This window comes from Apodemus sylvaticus, chromosome 21 (assembly GCF_947179515.1).
Source record: "Apodemus sylvaticus chromosome 21, mApoSyl1.1, whole genome shotgun sequence".
Taxonomy (NCBI): domain Eukaryota; kingdom Metazoa; phylum Chordata; class Mammalia; order Rodentia; family Muridae; genus Apodemus; species Apodemus sylvaticus.
Genome location: NC_067492.1, coordinates 2,783,654 through 2,799,858, shown reverse-complemented (window position 1 = coordinate 2,799,858; position 16,205 = coordinate 2,783,654). Strand labels below are relative to the sequence as shown.

The 16,205-nt window shown below is 50.3% G+C and overlaps 1 protein-coding gene across 2 annotated transcripts; it reads right to left on the bottom strand.

The window, feature by feature from the left end:
- Positions 1-7,537: 7,537 nt before the first annotated feature.
- Positions 7,538-12,727, bottom strand: Irf2bp2 (interferon regulatory factor 2 binding protein 2). 2 transcript variants are annotated; one of them, XM_052166498.1, is made up of 2 exons: positions 11,657-12,727; positions 7,538-11,047 (listed from the first exon to the last, which is right to left on the bottom strand). In XM_052166498.1, exons 1-2 carry the CDS (start codon positions 12,603-12,605, stop codon positions 10,332-10,334), a joined length of 1,665 nt encoding a protein of 554 aa, XP_052022458.1. In that variant the 5' UTR covers positions 12,606-12,727; the 3' UTR covers positions 7,538-10,331. The 2 variants fall into 2 exon arrangements, with proteins under 2 accessions (XP_052022458.1, XP_052022457.1); XM_052166497.1 differs by having other exon boundaries at positions 11,609-12,724.
- Positions 12,728-16,205: the final 3,478 nt, after the last annotated feature.

Here is a 16,205-nt window from a genome sequence, read left to right as displayed (position 1 = left end):
TGATCTCGACTTGCACAAAGGTCCGGAAAACAGAGGGAAGGAGACAGGCATGAGAACAGGAGTTTGATTTTGGATATATCACAATGCGTTTAAAAAATCCAACTAGACAGCTCACTGAATTTGATGAGCAAGCCACTTAGCACAGGCTGGCTGGTACCTAAAGGGGAAGTTGAATCTAGAGATGTTTTGGAGGAAGTCTACATGCAAATGTGATTTGAACACTTGATGCTGGATGAAACAATCAGAGAGAAATGTGGGCAGAAAGGAGTGAGTCTGGGGAACTCTAATGGGGGGCTGGGAAGGCAGCCAGCCAGGTGGCAGAGTAGCAGTCATTTCTGCAAACAAGCCGAAGACACTTTCTTTTTGCACCTACCTGATCTAGTTATAAGGGACATATTTCAAGTCACCAAACGTTAAGCATCACAGAATGTGTACTACTTAACTTTGTCTGTTAATCCCTCTATAAGGCCAAGAGGTAAGCCATCCTACCTCTAACCAGTTTCTCAGAAGACTAACCACAAAAGTTTAGAGAGAAGGTACTATTTATGTTTAAGCCATCATACCCTAGCCCATATTCTTTATATGTGTGTGGGGTGGAGACATGGGTAAGCATATATGTGTGCATATGTGTATGTGTGCATAGGTATATATGTACATGTGTATGCATGCATAGGTGTAAATGTACATATGTGTATGTGTGCATAGGTGTATGTGTACATGTGTATGTGTGCATAGGTGTAGTGTGTGTGTATGCATAGGTGTATTGTGTATGTGTGCATATGTGTACATAAGTGCACTTGTCCCTATCTATGTGTGTGGAGGCAAATGCTGTATGTCCTCTATTACTCTCCACATTACTTCTGAGTCAAGATCTCTCCCAGAACACAAAGTATAATGATTAGCTAGATTTGTTGGTCAATGAGCCTGCCTTCCAGTACAGAGTTTCCATTGTGTACCAGCCTTTTTGCAAGAGGTTACACTGTATACTGTCACACCCAGATTTTTGCATGGATGCTAAGGTCCGAACCTGGGTCTTCACACTTTCACAGCAAACCCGTTACCAACTGAGTCATGCCCCCAGTCCCCTTTCCTTACCAGGAGGCACATGCATACAAGAAAAGATTAGGCGGACCAACCAGTGAAGACATGAAGGACAATGAACAGGTTGGGGTCTGTTGTAAGCTTTCTCTCCAGTTGCCCTTCTTACACATGCTTCTCTTTCCTGCCCCAATGTCTGGGATTCATCGAGGCCATGAAGAGTCCCAGCCTCTTCCCATTGGTCCACAACCTCAGCAGACACCCCAGAGAAACACCTGGGGCTAACTGGGTGGCTTGGTTTGCCAAGGACACCTTGATTAAGTTCCTTCTCAAGCTACAGAGTTGTGGTTGACCAACTCTTCATGGCTGTTTTATGGATCCACTGGCTCCAGGGCAAAGATTGTTCGTCAGACAATAAAATGAAATTTTACACATAGAACATCTTCACTGAAGTTAACCTAATGAAGGGGTTCTTTGATTCCCCCCTTACACACACAGGCACACATTTATTGATTTTTGTTAATGCTTTTAGAAAATATAATATTTAACATCCTCCATCCTCCTCAACCATACAAGTGCAGTCCTTGCTTTTAAAGTCATAGGTAGGCCAATGTCAACCTGCTTTGTTGGCTTAAGAGACTGTCTATGAATACCTTTGAGCAGATTATTTTTAGAAAGTATTCACCTCCTCTATTTGTGGTTCATATTTTTATTTTATTTCCAAAGGAGTCATTTATTTTCTAGGGTCACTAATGAAATAAGTAAGCTTGCACAGGGTACAGTATTGATAAGCAATGAAAAATAGCCTTTGATCGCCAGCAGGAGGCGCCATGTAGGACCCTGCTCACGAGGAGTGAGTACAGCAGGGGGCGCCCTGCGCTCCAGTGTTTCAGAGGGACTCCTTGTTACCTAGTTCACATAATAATGGAAAATGTCTATTTGGTGTAACCCAGCGCCCTGTTAGCACACACCTAGTGCTTTCCCATATCAGAACCGTATCGTGGAGACTGCCCATTTCTTAGCTCCTCTATGGGGGTGAATACACAGCTTTTTGTTTTGTTGTTTTGATAATATAAGTGTACATGATGCCCTGAGATGCTCATGGTCTAAAAGATTCCTCAGCCCCGTGTGTGTGGCAGCTGTTGTGTGCAGCATAGGCAGAGAGGTATGTTCCCAATGGAACTTAAGACTTTAGGTCTCAGAACAGAACTCTCTTGTGTTTCCATGAGAAGAGCCTCTGGGTGTAGACACACAGATACAGGGAAAGAACAGGAATTTTCTCTCAGAAGTTTGAACCAGAAAGCCTTCAAGATTCCTTGATAAAGTTTGGGTACAGAGCCTTTGATTTCCATCACAGTTGCCTCTCAATGTGTGAGCGAAGTCTTCAGGCAGGTTGTGAGTAGGATTCTAGACACATAAAGCTCTTTAGTGTCCCATCCATGTGCTGCAATCGCTGTTTAAGCAATTGCAGGCTGTTATGTCACAGAGGCCTGAATGAGGGAGGTCCCTATCTCCCAGGGATAGGCACAATCTGCTCCAAGACTGCTGAGAGAGAAATGTCATCACACACACCCTCCACACCCTCGGTATTCCTTCTAAGACAGGAATTCACTATGTAGGGCAGGCTGGTCTTGAACTTATGACCCTTCTGCCTCTGCAGAAGGGATTCCAGGCATCTGCCACCACACTCGACAGAATGTTATTTAAAAAAAAAAAACAAAAAAAAAACAACAACAACAAAAAAAACAAAACAACAACAACAACAACAAAAAACACGGAGCTTATTTTTGTTTCTCTCCATCCCCCCTCCCCTCTAGTACTGCAAAGCGTTAAACTAAATAATTCTGGAAAATGTAAAGTGAACTGGGTAGCACCTCAAACACATTAACTTATGCCCCGGTGGTCAGCTGATCAGACGTGGGAGCTCCTGCATGGACGTGTGTCCTGAGGATTGCTTCCCAATTGCACTTTGAACAAGGTCCAGCATGGGTATGCTCTCTGTTCACACGGACGTCCCTTTGACACGTATGTTTACAGCACCAGCATGAAACATTTGGTTTATTATAGCTACAGCCCTAAAATCCCGGCATGATGGTTTCCAAAAACGGAGTGACATTTGGGCAGCTTTTGTCCGGAGGCTTCTGTAAACTTCGCAAATCCCCACCCCCACCACCAGCACCCGCTGGCGGCCTCAAGCAGCCGCGTGTGACCCTCGGGGCCCCAGGCGCCAGCGCCCCCCTCGCCAGACGAGCCTTTGACTTTATTTGGTGCAGCACGCGCAGCCCCGGCCTGCGCGCGCATTCCTGCGGGCGCCAACTCACGCGCGGGACGCTAATTTTAGCGCCGCAGCTGGCGCGGGGCGCCGCCCGTGCAGTGGGGCGGGACGCTTGGGATGGAGAGGGGACTGCCTAGTGGGGAAGCGGTCTGTGGATTGGGGGCGAGGATCGCGGAGTGGGGCGGGGCGTGGGACACAGAGTGGAGCCGACTGGTTGGGGACATGGTGGAGGCTAGTGGAGCAGGCAAAGTGGGACAGGGTTGAGCTCGTGCGCAGTGGGCACACCAGAGCCTCCACGTGCCCATCTGCGGTCATGGATGAGAGGGAGTAGAAGCCCCTTCCACGCGGCGAGTTTAGTTCCGTGGGTTCCTCGCGGGCCTGATCCGCTTCTTTCTGTAACAGCGACTGGGGCTGGCTAGATTGGAGGCTTCTTTTTAAAACACGCCTTGCTTCCAAACTGCCACGCAAAGTTAAAAGGGGAAAAGGAAGAGCCCTAGCCTGACCCCGCCTGGTGCGACCTGGCCTCCGCGATTGTGCGCAGATGCGACAGGACGCTGCCTCTTTGATGCTCAGCCAAAGCATGGCCGTTGTGTGCTGCACAATGCATGCATTGTGCGCATGCCCGTCTGAGTTCTTAGGTCAGAAAGCTGCTGTGGCTCGGTATATAAATTCTAGGACACTCCGTTCTCTAGTGTGTGGAGTTAGCCTCTTCTCTTATTTCTCACACTCATGGTAGGTAGGGGAACCTCTGTGGACCAACCTGTGCTCTTGGACCAGAAGAAGGGCCACCCGGTGGCTTTGACCCTAACCTCCCAAGTGGATCTAAATTAGGCTGTAGCTTGAGGTGCCTGCTTGGGGGTGTTAAAAGAATGGTGCAGACACCCATATGGTGCTTATTAGAACAGTCTCTAACGACTGTGACCCGCCTGTGAAATTCTGATTTCAGTTGTATATGGGGTACAATAAATCTTTATCTTTTATCACCCAAAAGGCTAATTGAATTGCTGCAGGCAGCACCAATAACAAAATGGGGTAACAGCCTGGGTTGAGCGCTCCCTCAACCGTCAGAAGCCTTTTCCTGGTAGCAACTCAATCCAAGATGGCTGGCTATCCCAATAGCTCTTCCAGTGTTCCTCAGATCTCTTGATAGCATACTTAAAAATCGTAAGAGAGCATAACTTGTGCTCATTTAAAAACAAAGCAAAACAAAAACAAAACAAAAGCTGGGTGGTGGTCTTTAATCCCAGCACCTGGGAGGCAGAGGCTGGATCTCCAGGAGTTTAAGGCCAGTCTACAATAGAGTTCCAGGACAGCCAGGGCTACAGAAAAACCCTGTCTCTAAAAACAAAACCAACCAATAAACATTAAGATAAATGGAGGCCCTTAGCTGTGCTGAAATGCTTGTTTCTGTTTTGTTTTCCTGGAGACACTGCCACCACACACATAACAGCTCAGAAAACGCTGAGCTGCGGCAGGAAAGATGTTTACCAAGTGGTAGAGAAATCTGCAGTGACCTAAATATCTGCCTTGCCTCCATGCTCATCCAGCAAAGCTTGACTCATCTGTGCCCAGTCCCTGACCTGTCCCTGGTGAGCATCTGAACTGTTAATGGTACTGATGACTTCTTTAGAATCACTAATTGCTAAGTAAGAGTGGTTAAGGGGTAAGATCTCCAGATTATGTAACAAGTTATTTTGCACAAAATGTACACTATATTGAGAAATATTCAAATGTGTTGGTATTACCCTATACAGGATGTGTTAGCTCACTGTGGAGGATGCACGGTGTATTTTATGATCACAGTTCTACAGCCCCATTCAAAGGCCAGCCAGTACTCAGTGCTCTGAATTCTCTCTGGGAATCCTGTCATCCTGGTCTCTGGATCTAATCCATCTAGAGGCGCTTCCAATGATCTTGGGGTAGATTCTATTCCCACTGGAAAGATGTTTGATTTTTGAGGTAGTGTACATTATAAAGGGCCGGATTCTTTTTTCTCCAGACACATTTAAGGTGGTGTCATAGTGGAAACTTATACCAAGCCAGTCATTCTACTGGATTTTTCTTTCGAAATAAAAGGTCACTTTTTAACCTGGTGTGGTGTCGCATGCCTTTAGACCCAGAATTCAGGAAGCTGGAGGCAGCAGATCACTTTTAAGTTGAGGCCAGCCTGGTCTACAAAGCAGGTTCCAGGCTATACAATGAGACTGTCTCAAAAAACAAACACAAACAAACAAGCAAACAAACAAAAACCCCAAACAGTCTTTATGATACTGTGTCCAAATAATTAAAAACCGTTATATCTCTAGGGTACTTTTGCCGTAAAATACCTTTCTCGTTGCACGGATTGTTTTATATTGATGTGCAACCAAGAGGGCACCACGTTGTGATTTAAACACACCAAACACACAAACCCTACAAACACAAATTCATTAATCTTTTTTTTAAAGAGCTGTAGTACTTTTGAGGTAAATCAAAGGTAAGTGGTGTCAAATAGGGCTGACATGGGGGCAGGGGACACTGCTGGGTTAAAAAGCCCACGCCTGAGGTGCTTCAGTCCTGGGAACTGAACCTAGGGCCTCATGCATGCTAGGCAAGCACTCCGCTGTTGGTGTACTCTTCATTCTTAATAGCGGATCAGCAGGGGGGGTGTGATACCCACCCCCAAGTTTGTATTTAGCTGGGAATTCAGAGGTATCCAGTGGTAATCTATAAACCCAATCATCTCCAATATCCAGTCTCTTCTTACATAATTTATAAGCTCATGGTTTTGGGGGGAGGGGGGAGCGTACACACGCGCACACATATAAGAGCATTCTGGGTGCACGCTGCCCCCGGAAATCAGGAAGGAGGGACCTGCATGATTGACAGTCTGGGAAATTCATCTCTCTGCTTCTACTTAATTCTGGTAGAATGGTCCTAAGCAGCAGCCCTTAAGGAGTTTGAACCGTAGGTGATGAAATAGGTATGATTCTATTCACTGAGCATCTGACCTTGGTCTGTGACCAAGGAGAAACAAGTCTTCTTGAACAGAAAGAAGGCAAGCAGATAAAGGTGACCTGAAACCAATAATCGCTACCCAAATGTTTTGCTGGAGGATTCCATGCGTAATCAGGAAGGTGGGCATTTCACTCACCAAATAAGATAATCTATAAATCACGTGCAAAAACACTGAACAGTGGAAGACTTGTCTCAAAACTAGGATTCCCCAATTTTTTTCACCCTTTCCTCCCCACATCAAGAACCTAGTCTACTTAACGGCTGGATGTAATCACTTCTCTCTGGAAGGTACTTAAGATTTTTTTTTTAAAGTGACTTCTGGAAGAGGCATTGTATCACAATAAATAAATAAATAGATAGATAGATAAATAAATCTAGCATTTCCAAGAAAACCAAAGCTACGTTTAGCCTATTGTTATTAAATGAAGTCATTTATTGCTTTTTTAAAGTGCATTCAACAGACTACTAATGAAAAAAACTAAATATATATGGGATAGTCTCCCAAGTCACAGGACTGACTCTCCCCACCCCCAAGATGCTATGGATGTCATCTTAAAACATACTGTAGCTGTACTTTTCTAGCCTCAAACTCTTCCTAAATTTCACAACTCACTATCACAGGAGCCTTCCCTACCACAGGTCAAGAGATAAATAACAAAACAAAACAAAACAAAACCCTGTACCCTGCAGGAATTCCCTATGTGGTGTGGTGATAAGCTTCCCTCCCAACTACGTGGTGATAAGCGCCAGTAACAACTCCTAGGGATTCACACCTTAACAAGCCTCTCAGCTGGCTCTACCTACACCTCCCTCCAGTTTTCCCCAAATGGAGACCCCACCCCCACTGCCAGAGTCCTGTCTATGGCCCAAGAAGTCAGCTATCACAAAATTTTTCAAAAGAGCAGATTCAGGTCAGGACAGGTATCTCAGTGTCCCCGCCGCCATCTGTTCCTTCCAACCCATTCTTGCTGAGTGGCTCTGCTGCCAGCTGCAAAGCAAACTAGTACTTCCCAGATGACCTCTGCTCTGATCCTATCTGTGCCCCTCCCCTCTGCCCTTTCCCCCTGGCTCCTAGCTCCTAGAGCTGCCCTTTGTAGTCTCTTATCTCACTTGTCCTGAAAACCCCAACCCCATACCCCCTTCAGTCTAGCTAGTAATCACCACAACAGCCACCCTGAGCTTGGTTTTTTAAAAAAAAATTAAAAAAAAAAAAGGCCTTGGAAAACGTTCAGTGCTCCCAATTTTATTTTTATTTAATGCTAAAAGAAAAAAAAAAGGTACTGTAAATCTGACAAATGACAGAACACAGGTGATATCTCCATAGTGTGGTTTTAAAATATAACGTTGATAGCTAAGATTACACTTATTTCAGTAGACATTGAGTTTCATCATATATAGAAAAATTATCACCTTCAACTTGAAAAAAAAATAAAGCAAAGGTTGAAAGGTGGCACACTTTCAAGATACTTGGTGGCCAGGGAAAGGTATATAGAAAAGCTGTAAACCATGTGTATGTTGTCATAACTCCAGAGTGAGGCCACATGAAAGACACTGTATCTGTTAAATTCTATAAACTGTTAAAGAAAAAAAAACCAGCCTGACAACCCCATTCCCCAGTATTCTGAGCATCGAAGTCACAGCTGAAGCAGTGTTGGTAATCTGACATTTCTACCCAGTTGTGGACTACATCCACAGTGTCATCAAGGACAAGAAAAGATCAACCCAGGTCCCCATGTGACTGGTTTCAGAGTAGGCCAGAGAGACTGCCCCCACCCCACCCCACCCCCTCCAGGACGACACTTTAGCTGCGAGCCTTCTGAAGCCCACCCACCCTTAATCTCAAACTACAGCCCCTTTTAAACAGGTCAGGTTTGGCCTCCTTGCTCCTAGTGGAGAAGCCACAGGGGGCCATTTCTGCAGTTGGACAGACTTCTTCCCGTTCAGAAGGATGGTTCTTTATTCTTGTTTTTGAGACTTTATCTGTGTTGAGATTACTGACAGCCGTGGCAAATTGGGTCAAATGACTAATCTAGTTGTAACATCTATGAGGCCAAATTCCAGTTTATAATAAAGTGCTTAGAAACACATTTATAGTACAGACCATAATAGTTGGGGCCCTTCACAAATGTCTTTATGGGCAGGTGAAACTGACTCTGCTTGCTGTGCGTACACATCTGCCTCAGAGAGACCAGTAGGGCCTGAGTCACAGTAAGGACTAACTGATCTATCATGCAAGCATGTTTGTAACACCACAACTGGTAACAAGAACCCAGAGGACGAGGTGCACTTAAGAAAAACCGGACAAGAAATACTGTATTTGGTGCAGTGTCAAGTGTTAGTAACTTGACAACTAAAGAAACCATATCTTTAAAAAAAAAAAAAAAGGTTTAAAAAAAACAGGTAAAACAAAACAAAACAAAACCCACAAACTAAGTAACTAGAAATGATGTCAAGCTGGTGATAATTTCTATTTTCAAATTAAAATAGAAGCCAGGCTGTGAACAACACACAAACCATAGTAGACTTAGAAGCCATGATTGAGCCTACAAGGCCAAGTTACAAACATCTGCACATCAAGGTTTAGGGTAGTGTTTCTGTTGACATTAAAACCAAAACAGCACAAAGAAGAAAAAACCCCACAAAACCAACATCACTAAGGGCACCACTACAGATAGCTAATGACCTGCTGTTGTTTACAGTAAAAACAATCACTTCACTAAGGCAAAATCATGACGAAAAGAAATTAGTTTACAAGAGGCTTCTAAAAATAGTTAAGAGGTGGGGCTTGCTTATGTAAAAACCCTTCATATGTGTAATTCTCTCTCTTTTTTCCTTTCCAGAACAGTATTATTCTCTTAGTATTTCAGACACACCTAAGGAAAAACTGCAGGCTTCCTCTACCCACACTGGGCCCCACCACTGACATGCCCACGGTCCTCCTGGTAGCACCCAGGGCTGTAACTGTCCAACGTTCACACTGCAGTAAGCACTCGTCACAGCGGGGACAACACGCAGGCAAGAACTGGACAGGTAGACAAAACGCACTGGAACAGAAAAAACATGCAACAGACACGAATCCAATCCCACAAGTTCACCCGGCCTGCCACAGGCAGGAGCCCCAGAATTTGTCAGGAGGGTTGATGACACCACATGCAGAGCCAGCAGGAACGCCACCTGATTTCCACACCACCCTGACAACTACTTTTACAGCTGGAACCACCCATGGGGCAAAACCAGGGAGGAGCACTGAAAGCTTACAACCGGTCACATGGGCAGAGCGAATTGGCTAGATGGCCTTCAACTAAAAAACAACAAAACACAAAACCCGAACACACAATGTTGCAAACAACCTTTCAGCAGCACCTCTGACTACCAATATTGCAAGAGCTGAACCACTGACAAAATTCAAACCCCTTTTTCACTCCCTCAGAGAGGGCCTGCTAGGTGGGTGACATTTTCCAGGGGAGGGATGTGGGGGGCGAGTCCTTCTGACAGGTGGCCCCTTCCACTCACTTCTTTTCTCCTCCACCAACTGGCCTGAGGCCAGAGAGGAGAAATGACAGACAGTAAGGCAATCTTACAATGTCAGAAAAAAAATGTATTTGGCTTTTTTTTCTTTTTTCAAATAAGTGCATACAAATACAGCTAGAAGCATTTGTTTGCCAAGTGCTCTTTAAAAAAACAAAACAAAAAAAAAAACAAGAAAAAAAACAAAAGCAGCCAAGTCGCAGCCTACATAGAACAGCAACTGTCACCCGAAGAGTCAAGCACAGACAGCCTAACAACGTTAACAAAAGAAGAAAATGCCTTAAAGTACATACCTTTTGTCGTCAAAAAAAAAAAGTATATAGAAACACAATGTATTCAAAAAACCAAAATTATACAGCCACGTTTATGAAGTCTACATTTCCCTTGTCTTGGATATATATATTTATATATATATATATATATGTATGTATGGAGATCTATATACAGTTCAACAAGTTTAAGGGTAACCATGGCCTTTTCTGAACGCAGAAAGTCACGAGTCTCTCTCCTTCTTCACTTTCACATCTCCAGCGAGTATGGTAGCGATCTCTCCTTGCATGAAGGCCCAGGGGACATTGGAGCCCACCAGAGGACACTTCTCCCCGCTTGGGCAATAAACCTCTCCGCTAGCGCCTTGCTGTTTAATGCTTTGTCTGGAGCAAGGGAAACAGAACTTGTGTGAAGGGACAGACGGGCACTGCACAAAATGGGTATCCTCCAGCCGCTCGTGGCAGAGGGTGCAGCACAGGGGGGCGCTGGCTGCCAGGGAGGAGTCTGGGAGGCTGGCAGGATGCACGGGCTCCAGTCCTCCAGTGCTGCCAGTGGCCTGGCCCCCCACCTCTCTGGGGCCAAGCCTTCTTTGGTTCATAGAGGAGGGAGAGGGTGGGCTGCTGCTGTTCCTCCTGGTGGTGGAGTGAACCTGGGTGGCATCTTTCGAGGTGTGATTGCCCCCGGCATTGTCTGCAACTAAAATCAGGGCTGCCATTGGGGACTGGCCGTTCTGGGCCGCTTCAGGCGGTGTGGTCCGGTTGGAATGAGGAGAGGCAGTAGGGGGTGGCGGAGACACAAAAGAGGATGTAGGGGTGATGGGCATCTTGAGCCCTTCAGTGGAAGTGGACAGCCAAGGCTGTGCCTCGCCATTGATCTTAGGGGGCCCGACTTCCCCTTCCGGTTCTGGAGAAGGCTTCCTTTTCCTTGCTGTCCTTGCGACTGGAAAAGAAGCAGGTATGGAAGAAAAAGGTAAATTAATGGAAATATAACCCTAAAGAGACACCTCTCATCTCCAAAAAAACACACCTGGTCCACAAGTTCTGCACCAAACATTTCCCCTAGTGAGGGGCTCTGAGCCTGCACGCCACTTCCAAGGTAAGCTAAGTCATGGGAGCCTGCCTGAAAGGCTCCAACCCCAAACCAGCTCATGTGACTGTATCTAACAGACAGGTTAAAGGGTGACTGCTGCCCTCACGCTTCCATCCAAGAATGTGCTGGGAAAGGAAAACCCCGTGTCGCTGCCTATCAACCCGTTCTGACTCATCCCTGTTGTGCTGGATCAGCAGAGGAACCACGTTGCCACTGGGCTCCAGTTCAGCCCCAGGCCAACCAGGAAGTTGGCTGTTTGTTGTTTCTGGACTAAAGCAAAACTGTGCATGGAAGAATAGATACCACCACCACACATACAAACATATGGGTGGGTGGGCGGGCGGACGCGCAAGCGCTGCCTCTAATTCCATGCCCTCCATCCCTTCTCCCCTTGCCCCAAGCCGCCCCTACCTGCTTTAGACCCGTTGGCCCCGTTGGCCTCGAAACCCAACAACCTGCCTGCTGCAGTCAGGGCCGGCTCCTTCTTGAACTTGCTCTCGAAGGGCCCCGAATGGCCGTGCTGGTGCAGCGCCAGGAGCGTGTCCCGCACCGTCTTAGGCCTGCTGGCCCAGTCCTGCTCCCCGGGCGCGCGGCCTTTGCCTGCACTCTCAGCGCTCAGCTCGCTCGCCCCCGCCGCGCTGGATAAGCTGTCGGCCGGGCTCCGGTGCGCAGGCTGCGCCTTCTCCTTGCTTGGCTCGCGCGCCTCGTGCTCCGCCGCCGCGCTCGACACAGACGCCGGGCGTTTGTGGGTGCCCAGCTCGGCGGGCTGAGCTCCCAGACCCGGTGTTCCACTCACCGCGGCCAATGTGGCCGCAGTACGGCCGCTCAGCCCCAGCGCGGCGGAACCATTCACCAGAGGCACCAGGGTGGGCGGAACGGCGTGTGCACGCCGAGGGTTCGGGCTCTGGCGATTCAGCTCTGGCGGCTCCTCCAGCTTGGAGAAGCCGTTGGGCACCAGGATGCCGTTCGCCGGCGCGGGCTGCGGCGCGGCCGACTGTGGGAGGCCTGCACCCGCACGCGTGCTGAAGTCGGAGGCCAGGCGCGGGGCACGATCCGGCGCCAGCGGGTAGCGCTCCATGGCCTGAGAGCGCGCGGCCTCGGCGCCCGCGTGGCCCAGCTGCGGCGGCGGCTGCAGCAGTAGGTCCTTGGCCGACAGTGGCGGTGGCTTGGCGGCTGCCGGCTGTGCGCCGGTCGGGGAGCGGCCCTCCGGGAAGCAGCCGTGAGCACGCTTCAGCTGGCGCGCCGTCTCGATGACGAACTCCACGCGGTCGGCGCCCTCGTAGTTGACGCAGCCGCGGCACACGGGCTCCGTGAAGTCCCAGATCATGGCCCAGGGCATGCGGGGCAGGTCACACAGATAGCACGACTGGCGCCGAGAGGCAGCCGCCACCGCCACAGCCGCGGCCATGTCCGCACAGCCCGCCGCGCCGCAGGAGGAGCCGGGTGACGGGACGCCGCCGCCCCCCGCGGACCCCGCGCGCGCGCGCCGGCCGGCCCAAGCCCGCGTCTGCGCGACTAGCGGCGGCGGCGGCCGCAGGCGAGGAGGCGGCGGCGGCAGAGCCCGGGCCGGCGCGGCGCCCGCGCGGCGCCCCCGGGGCACGAGGGGCGGCGGGCGCGCGGCGGGGCGCGGCTGCAGGTCCCCACGGGCGACGGGGCGGCGCGGCGCGCGCGGGGGCGGCGGCTCGGCCGGGGCCGCGGGCTCGGGCCTCCAGACCGGGGCAAAGACGGGCCGCGAGCGCAGCAGGTCGCGGTGGCGCCGGGGGCGCAGAGCCGCGCGAGGGACGGGGGACGCGGGGCAGCCGCCGGGGCAGCTCAGCCCGAGCGGCGGGGCATGCCGCACGCGGCGGCGTGCAGCTTCGTCCCAGGCCCGGCGCGGCCGCTTCACAGCACCCACTGCGCCTCAGCTCCTGCTCCGCCGCTGTTGCTGCTGCTACCGCCGCGGCCGCTCCACTTCTATGGACTTGATTCTTCGACAGCTCCGCACGGCGCCTGCGCGGCCCCCTCCCTCGCTGGCGCGCGCGGCCCCGTACGCCCTCCCTCCCTCCCTCTTCGGCGCTCTCGCGCGCACCGCCCTGGATTCTTCCGTTTCTCGATCGCGTGCGCGCAGGGACTGGGGCGCAGACGAGTTCACGCGGCCCTAGCGCCGCAGGTGTGCAGCTCGTGTCCCTACGAGTTCCGTGTCACCCGCCTTCCCAGCCAGAATGCTCCACCCCACGGCCGTGTTCTTTTGATTAAATCGTGCGAACTGTTTTATTTTACACGCAGTGCCACTTTGTCACTTGGTACTGGCAGCCTCCTGAGCATGGAATTTGGAGCATAGCGAGGCGCACTTTGGACTTTTCTTGCTAGAGCCTCATTTGGCTTCAGCTGGGCGCGCGCACGCAATCAGCACTATGCCCTGTTTTGGTCGAGGAAGCAAAAACGCACATCCGCTGCCCCTTTAAGTTTTACAAACTCCGGAACGCCTGGTGCGCTCAGGCAGGCCCGGCCTCTTTTGCGCGTGCACTGAAAGAAGAACGCACAACCCCTAAGCGCATCAGGCGCCGCCGCCCAGCGTCTTATGTAGGTCTGTGCAGCGAGCGCGTGACGTGGGCAAGGGACGCCGCCACTGCGCAAGCTCCACATAAGACGTGCCCAGCGCCGCGGGCCCTGGGGCCGCGCCGAGCTAGTGCACATTCCAGGGATCTGGGCTCTGCAGCGCGCCGCGTCACGGCTCAGGACCCGCCCCCGGTCTCTGGCTAGTAGGCCCTGCCCCACCACCTCCGCCGGGCCGAACTTGGAGTGACCAACTCCAGGGCGCACATTGCCCTCTTTGCGCCTAGGGCGTGCGCTGGCGGGTGAACTTGGCTGTATGTTGTACCATCAGACTTAGCCCAGTGGGCACAGACGCGCCTGGCAGCCTTCCTTGCTCCCTTCCACGGTGGGCAGTGTGGGCTGCCCAGAGTGGACGGAATACCGAGTTGTACACTTTGGTTAGGGAGCAGGGACTGGTGTGTGCTGTCTGTGGTAGATCAGTCAGGCTCTCATTTGAGACCTATGCAGGTGTCTCTGAGTAAGAGCAGCTTTTGCTTTTGTGGTGAACAAGGCAGGTCTACCTCTCTACCCAAGACTGGAATGGGGTGATTAAGTGTGGGAAGAACAGGGTACTAAGTACATTAGCTTTCCTACAACTGGATTGGAAGGTGGAAAGGGAGGGGGAAAATCTGCTGACGTTTTTCCCTGGTTGCTGTTATTGAAAAATGCTAGGTTGCTTCAAAGGATAGCCACAAGAGGAAACACGCCCCAAAGAGAAGCAGCCCAGGGAGCTGTGTAGAGCACAGGAATAAACCTGTTGGAGGTGGCACAGAAAGCTTAAGGGCATCCACAGGCTAACCTTGAACGCCTGTCTCTCTTGGGGCTTTCCAGAGAAGGTACATCTGTGTCAACGGCCTCCCCATCTCCCCTTCTAGTCACAAGCCTGTCTCGCCCTCTCCAAGCCTGGAATGGGGCCTACCCAGATCCATTCCCAGAAGCAGCTGGTGCCAGCTGGTTTGGGCACCTGCTCCAGGACCTGTCAGTTTGGTCACTCTCTTCCAAGACCCTGTGTCACTCATCTGAGCACGTGATTTTGACCGTGGAGATCTTGAGATGAAGCTGTGCTGACTGCAGAGTCATCTTAGTGCCCTAAGAGATGACCCACTAGGGAGACACCGAAACATTAAAGCAGAACCTCGCATGAAAGTGTGGGCTGATTATACTCGGTCCACCTGCCAGCGGCCCTCAATGCCCTCTCCAGGGAAAGCCGCCACTACAACCCAAAATAGAATTACTGAGGTACAATGTCTGCCTTGAGAAATGCTAAGTGGAGCTTTACTTCTCCAAAAGACCGGCATTTCCTTTGTATTTCACACTGGCTTCATGTCGAAACTGAGCTGTTAGAACTAACCCCGCACTCCCCCCCAACCCCCAAGCCACCGCTCCCAGCCCCCTCTCCCCATGCCTGCCTGCTGGAAAATGGAAAGGCTATTTTAGATCTGGGCTGTCCTCTGTAAAAAGCAACCCGGCTCCAGGGGTTTAAGACAGGTCCTGGATCCAGGGCAGTAATTCCTTATACTGTATCAACAGACTTTCAAGATGCCTAGCCTTTCATGTAACTCTGGAGCTGTTTTTTTTTTTTTTTAAATCGATGTATGCTAAGTAAACATAGCTTTGTTTCTGTCTTCCACCCACTGCCCTCCCTCCCGGTGCAGACTGGAGCTGGATCCTGTCCAAAGCGGCTGCTGCTGGAGTTACAGCCTGCCTCCTCCACACACAGGAGCGGGGTTTCTAGGGTGAGGCAATGCGTCTGCAATTCGCACAGACAAGGCAGGAATTGTAATTGTAGCTCACCATGTGACAACTTATGAAAGAGGAAGTTGGTATGTTTTAGTCACGTAGACTGCCCTCTTGCTTAAGGCTCCGGGTCCTCCCAGAAGAGAGTCAGGATGAGCTTTGCTGCTCAGAGTCAAGGTTACAGGATTGGCTGCAGCATCTGTGTGTGCATTCCTTAGCGGACAGGCAGGCATTTGCAGTGGGTTGAGGCTGGCGCTTATTCAGAACGCGGAAGACTTGTGATTTGTCTTAAGAACTGAAGGAAATACTCTACAGGGAGGGGCTCTGTGGAGACCAGAAGAGCAACAGCTTTCCTGGCTTTAATTCCAAAGATCTCCTTTTAAATACAGATCTGTTTAGGGGCATGGGAAGAGATTCTAATACGTAAGTCCATGGGCAAAACAGATCTCAGCCTATAACCACAACCTTGGACATAACATCAGAACTGTGAATCTCCTCCCCAGGCCTGGCTGTAGTGGAGGTGAGCCAGGTGCATGCAGGAAGCCCTGTGTTCACAGTCTACAGGACAGGGTGCTACAAGAATACCCACGTGGAGTTGAGCCTTCAGGACCACAGCGGAATTATGGGTGCTTTATGCCATGGCTTCCTAAATTTGTGAACTCCACCGGTATCCAGACATGGGTTAATGGTTCCCTCT